Source organism: Lissotriton helveticus, chromosome 5_1, assembly GCF_964261635.1.
Source record: "Lissotriton helveticus chromosome 5_1, aLisHel1.1, whole genome shotgun sequence".
Lineage (NCBI taxonomy): Eukaryota > Metazoa > Chordata > Amphibia > Caudata > Salamandridae > Lissotriton > Lissotriton helveticus.
The window spans coordinates 1223239240-1223260077 of record NC_136065.1 but is presented as its reverse complement, the minus strand read 5'-3'; the positions used below and the strand labels follow the sequence as shown (position 1 = coordinate 1223260077).

Genomic DNA, 20838 nt, shown 5'->3' with positions numbered 1-20838 from the left:
AGGATCTCATGAATAAAAGATGTCTGGGTGGCGGGAACTGTCCACATATTCGATTCACTCCTGCTACAATATAGTCTGAATGATAGTGAGTACTTCCGTTACCTCCAGGTTCGGCATGCGCTACTTTCCCAAATCCCTAGGGAAATGGCACTTCCAGACGCCTCTCTCCTAGAAGACAGGGTGCTAGATGGACACCTTCCAGAGAAGACCATATCTCTGATCTATAGGAAACTAATAAATAACATGGACGATCCATTTCTTAATATCAAACGGAACTGGAATGAAGACGGCCATGAATTAGACGACGAAGACTGGCAGGCGGCAGTTTCTTCCCCACGTGTAGTGGCAATCCAGACAAGACTTAGGCTAGTGCAGCTTAAAATACTACGTAGGGCGTATGTTACAGGTCCCCGCCTAGTTCGAATGGGCCGTACAGAGAGCGGAGAGTGCAGGCAGGGCTGTGGGGAACTGGGGACATTTATCCATATACTGTGGCACTGCCAACACATACAGCCATATTGGAGGGAGGTTCATCGCACACTGCAGGCGGTCCTGGAGATTGACTTGGACCTGGAGGCTCGTAGATGCATCTTAAATGTCTGGGAACCAACGGATCTGAACACCCACAATACGCAATGGGTAACCTTAGCATTCATGGCAGCAAAGCATAACATTGCTCAACTGTGGGGGCCTAGCCAACCGCCTCAGATTGGGAAGTGGATGGAAGATCTGTACTGGTGCATGTTTTGGGAGAAGTCAGTCTACATATCCAGGGGATGTCCGGGGAAATGGAATAGGGTGTGGGAAGCCTGGAACCGTTACGGGGGGAATATCTGTACCCCACCAGACCGTTTGGGAGAAGCTGATTCACTTGAATCCCCCGGATCTACCTAATACTATAACTGTGTATCATTTTGTAATGTGTGAAATGTCATTGTGATGTGTTGGAGACACCTGCTTGTAACCATTGGATGTGATTTGGTCGAATGTTAAATAAAAAGAAATATTTAAAAAAAACACATAGTAGTGGAAAACATAAACTTAACACATTTGTGCGTCCATCTGTCAATGGTGACACTCACACAACCTGCGTATACACTGCACATGTTGCTGAGCACTATTGTAGTAGTATCCTTGTTGCAACCAGGCAGACAGTCTATCCCCCTCCCCCCCCACCTTTTCGGACACCTCAGGTTATCCACCTAGCTAGTGGAGGAACTGGTTTGATACTTTTCTGATATACTTAGTGGCCATTGATGCTTCTCGTTTTTGTCCTGAGAGGAAAAGATTTCTTCTGGTTATCTTTAGGCTTTGAAGGAAGAGCTGTAGTTAAACATTTACCACCACTTGTTTTGAACGAGGGGGAAAAAGTTAATGATTTTGATGAAGCCCTAAAATAACTGGAGCTCAGGTTTGATGTTGAGCCGAGCCCAGTGGTATTGAGGCATACATTTTTCAAAAGAGATCAAAAGAGTGGTGAAGATGTTAACGCGTTTATTTCTGCTCTGAAAAGGCTGGTACCGGATTGCTAGTTGAAACCTCTGCAGATCAGTTGGTTATATATCAATATATATATGAATGTATGGATAAGACAATTGAACAGAAACTCCTTTAAATGGGTATTCCATCACTTGGACAAACAATCAGAACGGCGAAGAACATTGAAAAGTCTACAAAAGAACTTGCAGGTAAGACTAATTATGTTTGTGGAATTAAATCAAAAGGTGACAAGATTTCGAAAACAATACGTGAAGAGAACAAATCATTTTTTAACCAGACAAATATTAGTTTCAGAAATGGTAATATTATACACATAAAGAACAAAAAAAGTGCCTTTAGGAATATTACTTGTAGGGCTTGCAACAAAATTTGCCATTTTGCAAAGGTGTGCTGGAGCGGCAAATGTGATGGTAATGGTATTGCAAATGTTTCTGATCTTCATCAAAACGAGAGTAATATCAGTATGATTCAAGATAATCTTAAAGAAATGTCGATGGTTGCCTCTGGTACATGGTGATCTATTGGAGTGCTTTGACCCTTATGTTGATATTGGGTAGGTGATAAAAAAGTTAGGCTACTTGTTGATTCTGGAGCCAGAATTATGATAGTCGCTCAGTAACTATTTAAGGACACGTTAAATTCTAAACATCTAGAACATCTGGATAGATCAACTGTCTCTTATGAAGGACACATAATTGAATTAGCTGGATATTATGAAGGTGGCTAGAATTCAGAAGAAGGAACATTTTGGGGAAAATCTATGTGGCTATTAAGGGTCTATGTATTCATGGATTGTTTCATCAAGGGTTGTTCCAAATCATCTTGAGGCTGGAGCCAAGGATCAAGTTTCATTTGTGAACTCTAGCAATATTTCTGAGGTTCTAGTAAAGTAATATCCGTCTGTGTTTTCCAAACAACTGGGTAGCCTCAAGGGGTTTACAAACATAATTAAAGTTAAGGAGGGGACAATACCTGTCAAACACAAAATAAGGGGTGTGTCTTTTTGTATTAGAAAATATTTAGGAAAGAAAATAGTGAGTGTTTATAAAAAGGGTATTATTGAACCTATAGAATCTTTCTTGTGGTTGTCACCCTTGGCGGTTGCGTGCAAGGAAAGGAGTGGTCTGAGTGTGTGTTTTGACTTCCAGAGTTTAAATAAACTAATTTGGGTTGATTCACATCCTCTCCTGAAAATGAATGAGTTGATAATCATGCTGGAGAATTCAAAATGGTTCTCTTAACTTGATTTAGCTTCCTCTTACCCCAGGTAGTACTTGATCCCACGTCTAGACATCTTACTGCTTTTGCTTGTCCTATTGGCACATTCCAATATTGCAGAATGCCCTTTGGATTAGCTTCAGCTGCTGCAGTTTTTCAGACAATCACGTTCTAGATGTTTAAAGGTGGGGATGGGGCGTCGGTTTTGCAGGATGATATCTTGGCATATGCTGCCACTACAGAAGAACATGATTCTATTCTGGATACAGTTTTAGGTATTATGCAAGAACATGGAGTCGTTCTTAAGGCAGAAAAGTGTGAGTGTCTAAAAGACAAGGTGGGATATGTGGGCATATAGTGTCTGAGAATGGTATTGAACCGAGACCTGTTTCAGTCAGCACTATCATCAATGCAGATCTACCCACTGATAAAGCAGGGCTCAAGTTGTTCATTGGTCTCTGGGTTTTATTGAAGGTTTATACCAAATTATGCTTCTCATGTTGAATCTTTGACATTTTTGCTTGAGAAGAGCATATTTGATTGCAACGAGACTTGTCAAGAAGAGTTTAATTGGTTTAAGTCTCATCAGGGACAAGGAATTGTGAAACCTTATGATCCAGATTTGCAATGCACTATCACAGTTGATGCTGGCAATATTGGTGTAGGTGCAGTTTTGACTCAAAACAAGGATGGAGTAGAAACACCTTAAACTTTGCATCACAAAATGTGTGTGACGCTGAGGTTCATTTTTCTGCCATTGAAAAAAAACTGTTAGCATGTTGGTGGGCCCTAGGGAATTTGTGTGGAACAAGAATAAACTCTTCTCTCTGCCTGGCAGGATGCAAAGCTAGGTTTAACTGTTTACACAAAAATAGGGAGGGAAACAGACTGTTATCCTCTTGGATTCGTCCACCACTACTTCTTCCATCTTATTTCTACTATAGGAACAGTCCTCCATGCATTAGTGTCGTAAATTTACATGCTGTCTTACTATTCTGTTAGCTTTGTTACTTTTTGAGCTTGTGTTGTTACTACTGGCAACTTTAGAATGTGAATGTGGGGTTTCAAATGGTGACAGTTGGACTTGAATGAGGCTCATATCTTCAACGTCGGTCCTCTATTTTCCTTCTTGGATCATATTAAAAAGTCAACAATCACGTTGGACTTGTGTCTTTAATACCACACAGTGCTCCTCCGAGAAGATGGAGGGTCACTCTTAGATAACTGCTTGTGATTCTCTTGACCTATGTTTACATTTGGTTGCTCTTGCAAAGGAAGTTCACCTAGCTCCAGAGAGTGGCACAAAAACTATCTATATATTTGTACTTACAGGAGTGGGACGAAAAACGTTTCTCTGAAAAGTGAGGATATCTTGAGTCAAAACTCTTCTTAGAGTTTAGTATTTTTCCCCAAACTCTTCTAAGAAAGAGACACATAGGTAGCAATTTGAGCTCCAGGTCTCTTCCATTTTCTATGTGAACCCCCACTTAGTGGCAAGACAGTCTCTGTGTCTCATACTCGAGAATTTGTTCATGTCTCTTTAGCCCAAGACTCCGCTTCCCCCCGAGAAAGAAAGGCAGAGCAGACAGGCTTTAGCTGCCTTCCGTTTCTTCTTATTAACCCCTTCCCACGGGACTAATTCCCCCACGGTGCGGGGGGGTGCGCGAGGCGCTGCGGTGCGCGTGATGAGCTCAGCTCGTCATTTTTGAAACCCTTGGTTGCCCAGTATATAAGTATGTTAGGTGTAGATGCCCCCCCCCCCCCCCACACACACAAAATTTCCAGCAACATATATCTTAAAGGCAATTAATCGCTGGGAACGAAGCTTGCTCTTTCATCTTAGGGCTGGCACTCTAAAATATCTACTTTGCTTTCCCTTAGGCTTCAACTCTGATCTTGAGCAAATGCTCTGCCCTTGTGGTAACAGTGGCAGCCAATCCATGTTACACTTCTTATTTTTCTGTGAATTTGATCAAGTATATAGTAAGCAGTTGTTGATTCCCTATTTTAAGACCCATGATATCACTGATTTTAGGGAAGCATACAGGGAGATTGTTATGCTCAACGGGGACAATTTAATATTCCGTGTCAGTACTTTCCTGAGACTGGCTGTTCGTTCCCGTGCCTCTATGAATACACCGTAGATAGTTTTGGTTACATGCCTGGCATTCGAAATAATTTATATTTGGGCAGCAGAATCTTTATTGTTCTTAATATTATGGGCCAAAGTGTCCGCTTTTAATATTTTTGCTGCTAAACTTGAAATATTGCACTTTTATTATCACTGAACTTTTTAGCTAAATTGTAGGCTTATGACTGATGTATGATTGATTTGTTGAATTGATTATTGCACTAAGTATATAATCTTCTGTAGCCATATTAATATGTTCATTGCACTTATTGACTTTCTTTTTAACCTCCTATTTATGTATTTACTGTCTTGGTTTGATTCTGTACTTTTATGGCTATTCCTTTGTATCCGAATAAAGAAATTGATTGATTGATTTACTCCTTATAATCCTTCAATAGGATCTTCCACTCACAGACTCCTCCTCTAGAACTAATACTTTGCCCTCTCTGCATTTCCTTGTCTGGCTCTTATTACCTACTTTGACCTCCCTTCCACACCTAACTCCTACTCACTGTGATTCCCTGTGCCTATTCTTCTCATTCTCCTTCCTTTTTTTTTTACTGGTGTCTCTCTTCCCTTTGCTTCTTTCATATGTCATATTGTACTGTTACTCCTCCACACCAGGCTCTGAGAGCAAACCGTCATTCCCTTTCATTTGGTATTACTAAATCTGCCACTGCTGCCTTTATGTGCACCAGAATGGTTTTGAATTCCTAATATGTTATGCTCTTTCTATTTCCAGAGAAATCGCTTTCACCAGACGGCTGCATGAGACTGCCCCTGCACTCTGCTACTACTACATGGGCTTCTACATTCATTCGTGCCCCAAGATGAGGTACAAGGTAAGGATTCCGCTTCATCCTCCTTAGTACTAGTCAGCAACATTGGTCCTAGTTCTCATACTGTGCCTGGAAAGGGTTAATCTGTCCCAAATACTGATGTAATGCAAGACCGTGAAGCGTACACTAGACAGGGGGTTACAGTACAAAGGCATGCCATGGCCTGTTATTAACTACCCTTGATGGCTGCATCTGGGAGCCCCCTTTAAGACCCTTTGCACAACCGAAGTGTGTTGCTGGACATTTTTTGGAATCTTGTATGGTATGTCTCTCCATTGTTGGCTTTTTGTGTAGCTTTACACTCTGCTTGCAATGTAATGATTCCTTGGGTGTTCTAAGTGGTGCTGATGTTGAGTGTGAGTGTTAGGTGAGATGTTTTTAGTGACTGAGCAGAGAACGCCATGACCATTGTCAGATTATGGATTTACTTCTACTAGAAAAGGAACACCTTCATAAACTTAGTAATAAGACACACAACAAAATACCTCAAGAGAGAGGTTCGTATAGACCAATCTTGCTCATTAATAGTGATGCCAAGATTTTTGCCAAAATACTGGCTACTAGGCTGGCGCCAGTAATGTCTCAGCTTGTTTCTTCCCAGCAACATGGATTTATTCCAAAACGAGACACTACAGCACATATTAATATGGCTATTTCCGCTTTTGATGCTGCTCGGACCCAGTCTACCCCACTCAGTATGATTTTATTAGATGCAGAGAAAGCATTCGACCGAGTGGGGTGGGGCTTTTTATGGGCTGTATTACAGGTATTCGGCATTAAAGGCCAACTCTTGAGATGGATTCAATCGCTGTATGATAACCCTATGGGCAAGGTATCCTATATGGGGAAAATGCTCTTCTATTTTTCCAATCAGGAGAGGGACGCGGCAGGGGTGCCCTTTGTCACCCTTGCTCTTTGCTTTGAGTATGGAACCTTTTTTAATTGCACTTCAACGTCAGGCTTTAATTTCTCCTTTTTTTAACGGTTCAAATGTACTTGACATCACTGTGTATGCAGATGATGTTGCAGTTATCTCTCCCAATGTGCCTCAAGCCCTGAAGGGTATTATAATAGAAGCAGGTATATATGGCTCAGTCTCCGGTTATCGACTCAATACCACTAAAACCCAAGTTGTCATGAACCACCAACCGCTAGCCTCTGTTTTAGGAATCTGCCGTGCAGCAACTTATTTGGGGGTCAAAATTTCCTCGGACATCGACCTGATTGTGGCATTAAACTATGAATCTTTTTTTAAAAGAGACTGCTATGCAATTTAAGAAATGGCATAAATTATTATTGGCCGAATAAACCTGGTCAAGATGAAAATATTACCAAAATACTTATACTTATTTCGAGCAATTCCGTTACGGGTAAACAATTCTTACTTTTTCAGATTAGAGGGAACTATTAGTAGTTTTATTTGGGGATATAAGAAAGCCCGGCGGGCTGTCTCCTCACTTAAACTTCCTTTTATTCAAGGCGGACTGGCTCTCCCAGACTTTAAATTTTATTATTGGTCGGCTTTTTTGATTCGTTTTCGCAGCCTATTGATTTCTGATAAATGTTTGTATTTTCATAGATTTCTACTTGGACAGGATGCTAATATGTTCCTTTACAGGCTAAAGGACCCTAATTACTTTAAGCGGGTTAAATTTAAGACGGTACGAGATACAGTTGATATCTGGCGCTCCATCATGGTTAAGTGTAATGTTTCTCTTTTACATTATAAAACACCGTTATGGGGTAACCCGGGCTTACCTGTAATTTTTCATGACTCGGCTTGCCGCATATTGTCAGATTCTGGTATTACATTTTTGGGTGATTTATATGATCACAAGGGATACATGGCGTATGAACAATTAAAGATATGCTACAATTTACCGGAACTGGCTCGGTTTAAATGCTATCAGATCAAAGATTATCTAGTGAGAAAATTAGAGCTTACTACTATATTAGATTCTGAGGTCTGGGATAGCATTTATAGAGAAACAGACAAAGCTATGATTAGTATTGGATATAAGATTTTCTTTGGCTTTAATACTAGTGACATTACAAAATTAACCGAGAAATGGAATAGCAAACTGGCAATGAATATACCATCTGATTTAATTACTTTATCTCTCAAAAGCCTAAATGTATCAGTTCAATCTTCCAGTCTTAAATTACAGCTGTTTAAAACCGTATGCCAATTGTATTATACACCGGAGAGAATTCTTAAATGGGCAACAAATAACAATTCTAGCGAACGTACGAAATGTCCAAAATGCGATCTAAGTGGTGCTGATATTGTTCACATGTTTTTTTCTTGCCCCATCTTAGTGAATTATGGGTTGGAATAACTAAGGTGGTTTCTGATAGACTTGCTCATCCCGTCACATTTGCATCAGTGGATGTGCTATGTGGGGGTACTAGAGTATTTTGTGATTTGCTGAATATTTTAGTTACTTGGGCAAGGCTCGTTATTGCTAGGGCTTGGATTCAAAAAAATCCACCAACGGTTATGGAATGGTGGAGCCTGGTCAGGGAAATATACAATATGGAGGCTGCTCTTGCTGCAACAAGGGGCTTGCAGGCTAAACGACTATTGACAGAATTTGGGGGCTAATTATGTCTTAATAACAGTATATTTTTCTTTTTTTCTTCTTTCTGCATGACCTCTACTTCGCTTATGACTTATGTACTTTTTTATTGTTCCTGCTGAAACGTATGTAGACAAATATTGATTACTATGGTTCTTTTTTGTGTTCCCCTTGATGCAAAATAAAAAAAAATTAAAATAAAAAAAAAAGACACACAACATTCATAAAGTGCACAAATGTCAACTAACGAAAAAAGATATAAGACAAGATGGAAGCTATCTGAAGTCCCACAACTACTTATGCAATTTTATAGCCATGGAGGGCAGAAGATCTCTGTAAGATCAGGTGCAGAGTGATGTTGCTTTGCAAAACCCTTGTGTGTGGCCATATGATTGCCTGGTTGTGGACCTTCCTTCAAATATGCAGTCAGATATTTGCTTTGGGCTGCTTGGCAGGATTGGAAAAAGGCGGGAAGGATTGTAGATAAGTGAGTAGAATGGCATGTTATGTGTGCTTGTACAGTGCACTATCACCTGCAAGGGTTTCCTGGTGCTGAGCAGGTGTGTTACTAGGTCTGCCTATGGTACGTTTGTTAATTGAAAAGTCAGGTCTTCAGCTTTTTGTGGAATTCAAGAAGGGAGGAGGAGGCTCTGATGTGGCGTGGGAGGACGTTCCATGCTTTAGGAGCAATGTAAGAGAATGCCCACCCTCCTGATCTCGTTCTGTTACGTGTGGGGTGTGTAGGAGATGCGGCTATTCAAGTAGGTGGGCCCTAAGTGTGTAACACCTTAAATGTATATGTAAGGGGTTAGATGTGAGTGTGTTTGTGTATCGGGAGTCAGTGGAGCACCCTGATGTGTGATGTGAGTTCTGCGTGGTAGGTTAAGGATGAGTCTGGCTGCTGGGTGGTTTGCAGTCTAGTAGTGAGTTGCTTAGTAATACTATCATAGAGGATGTTCCCGTAGTTCAACTCACTTGAGATTAGGGCGTGAGTGACAGTTGTTCTTGTGTTGCTGGGGAGCCACTTGAAAATCTTGCCCAGGAACTTCAGGGTCTCGAAGCAGGGTGCAGTAACATTGACTTGTGCAGTCATGTCCAGCTTACGGTTGGTGATTATTCCGAGGTTCTTAGCATGGGTATGGGTCAAAGTTTAGCCAGCCGCCAGTTGGAGTCCTATGGTGATGAGTTCTTGCCGAAGATCTCTACTTCTGTCTTGCCTGTGTTGAGCTTGAGATAGTTGGCTATCATCCTGTTCGCAACTTCAGTCACGCAAGCGGTAAACTTGTTTCTCATGTTGGGGGTATTGTCCATGAGGGAGAGTGTGAGTTGCTTGTCGTCAGCGTAGGCGAAGATGTTGATGTTGTGTGCTCGGAGGATGTTGGCCAGCGGTATCATGTATGCCTTGAAGGTGGTCGAGCAGAGCGATGAACCGGGAGGTACTCCACAAATTAGTTTGTGGACTTCCAAGGAGTAGGGTACCAGGCTGACAGCTTGTGTTCTACCTGTTAAGAAAGAGCAGCTCCAGTGGAGAGCAGATCCTTGGATATCAATCTAGTGCAGGTGCCTGATGAGGATGGTGTTTGAGACCCGATCTAATGTTGCAGTGATGTCCGTCCAATAGAATGAGTGCTGCCTTGTGTCCTCTGTCAAGTATCATGCGGATGTCGTTTGTGGCGGTGATCAGTGCTGTTTCTGTACTATTGTTGGACCTGAATCCAGACTGCATGACGTTAAGGAGCTCGTGGTTGCTGAGGTGGTGGCTGAGGCTTTGTTTGATTAGTTTTCTAAGACCTTTGCTGGTATGGTAGGAGGTAGATGGGTCTGTAGTTGGAAAGAGTTTCTGGGTCAGCGGAAAGTTTCTTGAGCAGGGGCGTGGCATGTTTCTAGGTGTCCAGAAATGTGGCTGAGTCGATAGATGCGTTGAATCTTGGTGTTAGTGCTTCACTTATCTGTAGGAGTCCTCTGGTGAAGGCATGGTGACGACAATGGTCAGATGGAGCCCCTGAGTGGATGATCTACATGGTAGCAGAGATTTTGATGGTGGTGCTGGTGGGTGATTTTGAAACAGAAGAATTCTGAGTGCTTTTTGTAAAGGTCTAGTTAGGGAGTAATGTTACTTTAGGAAGCAGGAGGCACGGTAAACTCTTTGATGGCGAAGATTTCCTTGCTGTTAGTGCCTGTGTTGATGTGATATGTAAGAGCTGTGCGCTTGGTGTTCCGTATCTGCAACTTAGGGCTGATTTGAAGATGTCTTGCGTTGTTCTCCATTTGTGCTCTAGTTGCTTGCAGTAGCGTTTATTCAACCTAAGTTTCTCTGCATACCAGTTGGCCAAGGGTCGGGCTCATGCTGTGGACTGCACTTGAGGGGAGCCAGGGTGTTGACGCATTCAATGATGCAGCTTTTGAGATTCTTGATTGCGTTCAGCAAGTTGCTGGTGTGCTCGAGCCAGTGCTCGGAGAGGGTGCAAGCCCATTCCTCTTTTGATTTAATTAGAAATGTATAAAGGGCGTGATTGCCCGAAGGCGTCTTGGCGCTGGGTCCGATGCACAGAGGATTCCTGGAAAGAGTAGTGTGCTGCCTTAACAGGTGAGAAAAGCCAAGTTTTTACTGCTTTTCTGAAATGCAAACGTGAAGGACTGCTTTTTATCGCGATCGATAGGAGATTCCAATTTTTGGCAGTCCGCAACAAAAAGCTTTTCCCTCCCCACCTCACCTGCTTAAACCTAGGGACTTGTAGAAGTTTTGTGTGTGCTGATCTCAGATTCTGGTCGGCACATACCATTTCAGGTGTGTTCTCAAGAACTGTGGTCCTGACCCGTGCAAGGCTTTAAAAGCCAGACACAGTGATTTGAACATAATCCTTTTTTCCATGGGTAGCCAGTGGAGGGCTCTCAATCTATGTCCAACTGGCTCAGATCTGGGAAAGTCGAGGACCATCCTTGCAGCAGCATTCTGTAGGCGCTGGAGTTTTGAGAGATGTTGGACTTGGATCCCTGCATACAAGGCGTTGCCATAATCCAGTCTGGACAAGGCCAATGCCGTGACCAACGTTTTGCTTGAATCGAGAGGAATGAATGGGCAAACTCTTCTAATCATCTTTAAAATATAACAGATGGTCGAAGAGAGGTTGTTTATCTGGGCATCAAAAGTCAATTTGTTATGAAATATGACTCCTAGATTTTTAACCTTGCCCTCTGGTTTTGGGCAGTCGCCCAAACTGGCCGGCCACCAAATAGGAGACCAAAAGTCTGTCTTTAATCCCAACATCATAACCTCGGTTTTATCACCGTTCAGCTTCAGGCAGTTTAGCTGCATCCAATGAACTACCTGCGTCATGCAGTCATTGAATCGCTCAGCTGTTTCCTCCATATTGCCTGCCACTGACACCACTATTTGGGTGACACCAGCATACGATACAGGAAGAAACCCACACTGCCTGATAAAATCTGTGAAAGGAGCAACATAAACATTAAAAAGCGTGGGGCTCGGGGAAGAACCCTGAGGCACTCCGCAAGGAGATTTAAAGGATTTGGATGTAAAATCTCCCAGTTTGTCCGAGAAGGATCTGTCGCTTAGAAAAGATTGCATCAGAGTGAGTGCAGAGTCTTAAAGCCCCAATTCTGCTAGACGAGCACAGAGTATCTCGTGGTTCACAGTGTCGTAGGCTGCCGAGAGATCCAATAGAATCAGGGTGGCCTTCCCTCCTGTGTCTAATATACTCCTGAGTCCCTCTGCTGCCATAACCAGTGGAGTGTTTGTTCCGTGCTCTTCCCCGAAACCATATTGTGATTGGTCTAAAAAGGTTTTAGATGCTATAAATTCTGTCAATTGGTTATTAAGCAATTTTTCAAATACTTTGCCTCTGAATGGAATTCTGGTTTTTGGCCGGTAGCTGCTGGGTTGTTTTGGATCTAGATTGGCTTTTTTTTAAGTGGGAGCACTGATGCTGTTTTCCATGTGTCTGGGAAGTTACTTGACTGAATTATCTCAGTGAACACAGGAGTTAGTTGTTCTCTTAGTATTTCTGGGAATAAGTGTATCGCTTTAGGTTAACAAGGGTCAGTTGGACTCCCGGACCTACTGTTCTTCACCATCAGGCTGATTTGTTCTGCTGAGAGAGGTAAGAAGCAGAACCCAGTTTTGGGAGTAGAAATATCCATGCCTTGCTTGGAGTATTTGACTAAATTGCTGGCATTATTATTACTCATAAAAGATTCATACACTGATGTAACTTTGTCTACAAAGATCTGTCCAAGAGTATTACAGAGTTCTGTACTACTTTCCTTTTGCTTTGCAGCGGGAGATTAACTGGTGTTTTTTTACTGTGGCGAGAAGCTCATTGCAAGAGTTCTTGGCCTCACATATTTTGCGTGTGTAATAATTGCTTTTTCCGCTATAATCAGTTTTTTGTATTCCGCCAGTGTTCGTGCATATTCCCATTTCCTATTTTGGTCATAGTTATTTCTCCATTTCCTTTCGGCCCTTCGGCAAATTTGTTTTTGTGTCTCAAGTTTTTCCATGAGCCATTGTTCTGACAGATTTTTCCTCCTGGAAACAAAGGTTTTTGTAGGGGCTGCAATATTGACCGCTGACTTAATCCATGAACATAGCCTATCTACGGCCACATTGCTGTTTGGCGCAAATTCCGGTTTAGTCCTAGCTAATAATTACTGTAGCGTAGGGACATCAATATTGGCCCAGTCCTGATGGGTGACTAACCTATGCTAATTTGTACCAATTTGCTGCCCCTGATCTATAGTTACAGAAAACAAGATAGCTTTGTGGTCTGACGAAGGAACAGGTATTATGTCAACAATTTTAAGGTTGGAATTGGAGGAGAAAATCCCATTCAACGGTATGTCCGGCCACATGTGTATCCTGTTTGACAATCTGATCTAGACCGAGACTGGTCCTAGCGTCATCCAGTAAGGTTGTATTGTTGTCAGCTAGTTTTTAGGTCTCGCTGGTAAACTGCATCCGAAGGATGCGTGTCCAGCTGGAGACGTTTAGTTGCCTGTCTCGGGGGAAGGACGGACAAGAGGGTGTTACGAGCGTTTCTACCAGATTTGGCTCCGTCCCCGCGTGCGCACACATCCAGCCACCACACAGACTGAAACACACGCGCGCTGGTTACTTTCACTTTCCATCCCCCCCACCAGTCATCTGCTCTTTTTACGCACGCACACATGCATGGATGCATACATACACACACACAGACACACGCACACACACAGGCACACACGTGCACAAACACACACACAGACACAGACACACTCGCACACACACACACACACACACACACACGTGCGTGCGCGCACACATCCCCCCCCACCACCTCACACCCCACTCACCGAGTTCTTTTCGTGTGTCCCTCTCTCCCTCGGCAGGCAGCGGGTCATCCTCAGCGGCAGGCAGCGGGTCATCCTCAGCAGCAGGCGGGGCTCTCCACGAGCACGGGAGCCCCGCTAGCCGACACGCAAATCTTCCAGATGACGGGCACAGGAGCGCTTCAGCACAGGAGCGCGGGGTAGGCTCCCGTCTGCTTCCTGTCCTTTTGTGGCCCCGCCCCCGTCCCAACACAGGTTGCCTGGCTTCCTGTTCAAGCCGGGCTGCGGCGGTGAGTTTTGGGTTTTCCAGCTGTCTTCCTCGAGCATTTCTCTCCCTGTGCACTCCGTATTGTTCTCAGTTGCCCATGTACTTCTCCCTCCATATTACTCTCGCTATTGTGTACTCCTCCATTGCTTTCTCACCAATGTGCTTTTCCCACGCATGTTCAACGTTGCTCTTGAGCCCATTGCTTGTCGTCTCCTCCCCACCCGCCATGTTGCTTCAGTTCCCCCGCTATTTGTGTTATTTGCGCCGAGCCGTGCTCTCTTCTGTCACACTTTGCTTCTCCCTATTCCTTGCCCTTCCGAGCCCCGCCACCGTTTTGCATCTCCCCACCTGTGCCGTCCTTCTGTCGTCAGTTTCTTCTCCCCCCCCCCCCCCTGCACTGCTTCTCCTGCCCACGGCCTCTGTGTTGCCCCGCCAAGCCTTCTGTGTTCCCCCCTCCCCTCGAAGGCCCTCCTAGTTGGACTCTCCAAACGTGCTTCAAAATACTGATTTCACATATATTTTTTTTTTAATTTGTTGACCCAATTTGGATCAGCAAATAAAAAGAAAAAAGAGTGTCCTCATCATTTTGTAGGCATGCAAGTGTGGTTCATGTGCTTACAACATGGTATGGCAGGCCATGTTAAAGTTTTTTTTTCTTCATTTAGCCGTGTTGCAATACATTAAGATTGCTGTAATGCATATCTAAAAATCATTCACAAAGCCAATAGGTCTCAAAAGGCACGACCCATTAGCTTTGACTATGCTTGTTATTATTTTCTTTGCTTACCTCCAGAGTTACTTTGGTGCCAATAACCTCAGGTGATCAACTGGGAAATTATGCATTTGAAGGAGCCAACAAGTATGGGGAGCTGGAAAAGATTGTGTTCCTTTCAAAAGAAACAGATTGCGGATTGGCACGGCCACGCTAGGCACCGCCTTTTTTCTATGGTTCCGGCCGGCTATGCGATTCTGCACAATGGCGTGGGGCTCGTGGATAGCCTGCCCGAGTCCTGCGGAGTCATACTTGCCGGTGCCAGCGCCTCTGTAAGTACTGATGCAGCACCTTTCAAGTATCCGAGCACGGGAACTTCCCATCGTGCGTTTATTTTGCTGTGTGTTTTTTTTTATTTCTGCCGTCCCCATAGGACTGCATCGCAGTTAGGGGCATAGAGAGCTCAGGTTTTTACGTTTTAGTTAGTAAAATTAGCATCTTTAAAACTTCTATCATTATCACGCTAACTACACTACTTAGAAATAACAATAGTGCGATATGAAGCGCTATTTGAAAACATATTGATGCTTTCAGCAGAACACTGTGGCAGTGTTGCTAAGTAAGGCCTCGTTTCCCTCCAGGCTGGCCTTAATCTCCCGCAGCAGTGCACACCCCCTTCCCTCCCCCATGTTTGAGCTGTAGCTGATGCTCACGGTCCCCCCTACTATCCCCGGATCGTTAATTAAGGCATCAAAGATAGAAAATAGCTCATTATACGCAGGACGGCGCCCCTCGCTTTCCGTGCTGCACAGGTTGCAGTGCCATGGCCATATTGAACATTCAGCTGGGTCTCGGTTATGGAACGCATGGGAGCGCTGTCATGAGCATGGGAGCGCTGTGCGCGCCCCCCTCTCCCCCAGCACAGCGGGGGAATTACCCCCGCAGCGAAGGGGCTAAGCTATTAGCATTGTAAATGTTTAAAAACAAAAACATAAATACAAGGCATTGCCATTTACAATGCCAATAGCTCTAACTTTAATAATGCGAGACCTATTGCATTGCAAATGCTTGTTCTAGGTGATAATTAAAATCCCTATCGTAAAATCCGGGCCAACAGAGCTGGATTCTAAGATAGGGCTAAGTATATCCAAGAGAGGAGTCCTTGCCCTTTGTGGTCTATAAAGCAATAGACCTTTTAGCGTATTAATATTGTCAAGTGAGGTCTGAAAGGATAACAATTTGCAATCATGGGAACTACCTGCTGCAGATCCCCTTACTTGCAGCTCTTCTCTGAAAATAATTGCTAAACCCCGCATCCCCTCTTCCATGTTCTGTCTGCTCGAGTGACGGTGTAGCCTACTGGGAGTGCTAACGCGACGCCCACTTCTGAGGCCCTATCTGCCCAAGTCTACGTTATAAAAGCCAGGTCCAGTTTGTATGACTCAATCATTTCCACCACCTCCGTGTTATGTTTCACTGAAGATCGTGTATTAAGTAGCATCGCCTTAATGACCTTAGTGGCCTTCTTAACTATGGGGGCACACCTTGGTGGTAGCGTGTTAATTATCATATGACTGAACGTCAGCTTACAATGCTCACACCACTTGGTCTCAGTCTGCATGTCCAGGAGGGGACATCCTGGTTTATACCCGAGCCTATATAGCTTCTTGCGAGTGTAAGTTCTGCCGGGAGCTCTGTCCAGCAGAGATGCAGGGGTTCTGGTCCTGCGCCCGAGCCAGGCGCGGACGCGCGGACGGGCTTGCCTTTGGCGCGCATTCAGTGTGCCGGCGGCGCTCCCTTTGCTCGTCCGTTCTGGCATTGGTTTATGTAGAGTGAGCAGCGGGAACAGCAAGCCTGCTCAACACCCGGAAGTAGCAATGTCCCTGGAAGTGTAGATAAAGGTAAAGGCACCGAAATCACCCTGTGTTCAATTGGCACTTGCTGTGGGGGACCGGGGTGCGGGCAGCAAGACATTGAAGTCCCTCATGAAAGTGCCAAGTGCAGTATGTATAAAAGTAGTTGTAGCCTTATATTAAAAAGATAAATAACTTGCCAGTTTAAAACGAGTGTCAGTTAGCAGCACAGCTGTAATCCTACCGTGTCTGTGATGCTTTTTCAGCTACAGTGGGTGGTTCCGATGGTGGTAGGTCTGTGGCGGTACGAGATGGGTGTGCTGAAACTGATGAGGCCACGGTCTGTCCAAGTCATCGTTTTTGTGTTATCGATTATGATGTTGCAGATTGAGGAGAAAATCTGGTCCAATATGGTGGGTTCTGTAACTTGCTAAGTGAAGAGTTTGTGAAGTTTTCTAGAAGGGCCATGGAATTTGTTATGGTATGGTCTTCTAGGTGAAAGTTAAGGTCTTCGAGGAGGATGAAGGCGCTGGCGTTCACAATAAGGGGTGAAACAAAGTCCTTGTTATCAATGGCGAAATTAGGGCATGGTACTGGTGGTGGCTTGTACATGAGGGTTCCGTCGAAGGAATAGTTGGCTGTCATGTGCATCTTGAATGCCAGGTGTTCCATGTAGCTGGTGTGGGTATCCGTGTAGTTGGTGCAGCTGATGGTATCTTTGAATATGATGGCAACTGCATCTCCGGGCTTGTCCTGATGTTCTTGCTTGGTTATGTTGTAGCCAGCGGGGATGGTTGTAGCGATATCCTGTGCTTGATAGGTTTATTATAATTTGTAACAGGTTAGAATGAGGTAGACGGTAATATGTGCCTTCTTTGCGCACTGCTTAGTAATATTCCACATTAAAACAGCTGGTTTTGTGGAAATTATTTTTATCCGTCATTTTCATGTTAATTTCCTTTATAATGATTATAATTCAGAAAATGGAAAAAGCTAGTTACTTATTCTTTTGCACCCAGAGCTGTTTTCCTCCCACAAACTAAACTTTACCATTGGAACTGTCTTTCAGAAACCGATCCTGTGACAGAGTAGGTAGGGCATGCCTATCCTCCCACCTTATTCCATTTGCACCAACGGTGCCTGGTCGGTGAGAGGGGTAAGACCGCATGCTAGATACAAGAGGACCATCTCCTGCAACAGGTTGGGTTACTCTGATGTGAATAGTTGATGGGGTGGTGATACCTTGCTGTGAGCCCTGTGCGGGGCTACTATGGGAGCAGAAGGCTGAGCTTTTCTGTGGTCCTAGTGGTTTCCTGGGGTACTCTTGAGTTCAGTGCTGACCTCGTATATATTTAATGTGAGTAACGGACTACAATACTGTGTGCTTTGGGTTGTGTTACTGCCAGCTTTGTAATCAGTGGGATGTACTAGTTTATTTGTGTGGGTACCGAGGTAGAATGTTGTCAGTTTGGATCAGTGTGCTATGGTACTCTCAGCTCTGTGATAGTGGTTTTGGCTGTGTTGTGTGATGTGCGCGCTAGACTTGGGAGCTCTCAAGTCTGTGAGTGAGGGCTACGATACGATCTGCTCTAAAATTGTGGCTGGGGCATTCTCCGCTTCGCGGGCTGGGATAGTCTGTGATGCGAGTTGAAGCCTGTGGTTTGCTCTCATAATAACAGTGGACTCTGATGCTGTGTAACAGTACTGCTGACCTGTGATACTACTCTGCAATGATAATTGTGGGCTAGGTTGAACCGTGGTTACCTCCACCGCAATCCCGCTCAGGGGTCCTGGGAATGTGTTTGAATGCAGACCTTCTCTAGACTTGGGTGGAGGCCAAAGTAAGCGTAGCCCATCATGCCTCTGCTGGAGGATGGAGGTGGTCTGGCGTCAGGACGTGTCCAGCCCAAACAAAGAACCATTCATGGCTTTTAAACTCCATGCAACCAGAGGCAGGGATGGTAGCCTGTGGTGGCCCAGCGCCTTTCAGGACTTCACAACATAGAATGTTGTGTGTCCGTGATACAGTTTCCATGCGACTGTAGAACATGAATTTAGTTTGTGGCAGCGTCTCTCTCTGCCCCGGCTGCAGATTAGAATTAAAGTACATGTCATGCAGTATTCTGGGAGTATACAGCATGGGGGTGTAGCCTGTCCCAGATTGTGGGACACAAAGTAGTTAGTGCATGACTGGGTGGAATGAACTACAGACTGTCTAGTTGTGGGACATAGGCTCCAGCCTCTGTGGGATTATGAAACAATGATCAGATCTAGTCTGGCACTCAGACAGGAGGGTAGGCTGTCCACGTCTATACTGCTGTAGATGGGACAATTGGGCTAGTTGTGCTCCCTGGTGGAAGCCTGCGACCTATCCGACATTGCATGGATGAATCCAGAAATATGTGTAGATGGGACAGCCTGTCGAAAATTGTACTATGTGCATGAACTGCAATCTATCTTCTATTATAGGAGTGTCAACTATTCAGCTATGAGGGCGGAAATGTGTGCATCACTGCTGGATATGGTTGTGGGTCTAGCGTGTTCAAGATCTTTTTATTGGGTAGACAGCAGTGAGACAGAGATTTCAGCCTGCACAAGCCTGCCTCCACGCAAGGGAGTGCAGCTGCCTGGTCGTTTCTCAGCCAAGGGTGACCTATCAATGGCTGTTGGCAGCAAGAGGAGGTTGCCTCTGCGGCAATGACTGCAGCCTGGTTAAAGTTATTTATGTGGAAATGAATTCAGACTGTCTATGGTTCTTGGAATAATAGCGAGTTGAGGCTGTACTGAGTTGCCTCTAGGGCAGTAAGTTCTTTAACTCCAAGATTACTGTGGTTAAGTAAATGCAGTCTGTTTATGGTTTTCTCTGGGTAAATTAGTGCATCCTTTTCAGGGATGTGTTGAGATTAGGTTTGTACATGCTATTACTCACTAGTTCCAGAATAGATAGGTCATCTGGATGTTTTATGCTGAAACTGGTGAACAAGATCAGTTGGGAAGGAACCTGCATGGAAAGTTCTGCTTGGTGTTAATCTTCAGTGAACCTAATAAACATTCTAAACTACGAGAAATGTCCAGGAATGCTTTTCTTCTCAAGAAAACATCGTGTGGAACATAGCAAAAGAAATTTGGCGAAATTTGGCTTGTGCAGGGGATGAATATTTTGCAACACAAGCCCCTGTGTTCACGATTTCTGCAGAATATGTGTGAGGATCTTCCAATCAGACAGCAAATTGCTTATCTCTGCTACCCAGGGCTTTAAGCGGGCTGGGTCTCACCGGTGCTGGTCACCGGCAGTTTTTAAAGGGAGCCTCGAAACGGGTCTCTATCGGGCTCTGTTTTGTGCCCTGGCACAGGCGGTCTGCGTTTTTCCGGACAGCAGGCACATTGATGTGCGTTTTTTTCCGGACTGCAGTGACAGCAGGCACATCAATGCGCGCCTGCTCACACTGCTCACTTCTCACTAGTGCAGAAGTTACTACATGACGTCATGGCAGGTGAGCGTTGTAGAAGAAGGGAAAGCCTTTAAAGAGTCAGTTTCTCTCTGGATTTCCCTTCTTTTCTTGAAACTAAGGAGCAGCAACATCGTCGTGGTGTCACCAGGGCTTTAAGTGGAAGCTTTTTTCAATATTATAGACAAGCCATAGTTAGTGCTTATGTATCTTATGCAACTGACAACCATTGATAAAGCCAATTGTTCTGACTTGTTGTAAGATATATTTGGATGAAATGACAGAAACAGGAAAATAGAAGTCGGGCGGCACTTTATGCTAAGCAGAGATTTTTAACTTATGTGTTTTTAAGCAACGCCCTTAATTACATTGGCCATACCCCTTTGAGAGACCCCCTGTTTTGTCATCCCACTTAAAGCCCTGCGGCTACCGGTGCATGATGCTAAAAAGGAAGTAGAAGAGAAAAGTGAGTTTTGGGTACAAGTGCATGCAGTTTCCAAGGAGTGGGAGGAAGCACCAAAGACGATTAACTTTTAACTTCAGTGCGTGGATATGGGGTCAAAAGATGGCCTGGAAAGGGCTGTGAGGAGATGGGAAGACATTTATAGAGATGAGAAATTAGTTATCCGTGGATGTGATATTTCTTTGCAGAGAGGTGAGATTAGTTCCGTCTGTAGGACTAAGAGGGAAGATTGCAAACTTGGCCCAAGGAGGGCATTTGGGGATGAACTGGACTAAAGCCCAGGTACATGAATTTTATTGGTGGCCAGTGATGGATCATATGATTAAGCAAATTGTGAAAGGTGTATGCAGTGTGTGGATTGCGACCAGAGCAAGGTGTCCAGAGAAGCACCTTTGTCACCAGTGAGTGTGCCATGTAGACCTAGGAGCAAATTGGGTCTAGTTATTGCTGGACCATTCAACCTATTGCAGAATGTGTTAATACAGGCACTAATCTAAT

General features: G+C 44.3%; 1 protein-coding gene across 4 annotated transcripts in view; it reads left to right on the top strand.

Annotated features, from left to right (window-relative positions):
• Window positions 1-20838, top strand: part of ATE1 (arginyltransferase 1) — a 489063-nt gene that overhangs the window by 378981 nt on the left and 89244 nt on the right. For all 4 annotated transcript variants that reach the window (XM_078643941.1, XM_078643939.1, XM_078643940.1 and 1 more), the window contains exon 10: window positions 5592-5691. In XM_078643941.1, the coding sequence (XP_078500067.1) occupies window positions 5592-5691 (100 nt within the window). The remainder of the gene's footprint in view (window positions 1-5591; window positions 5692-20838) is intronic.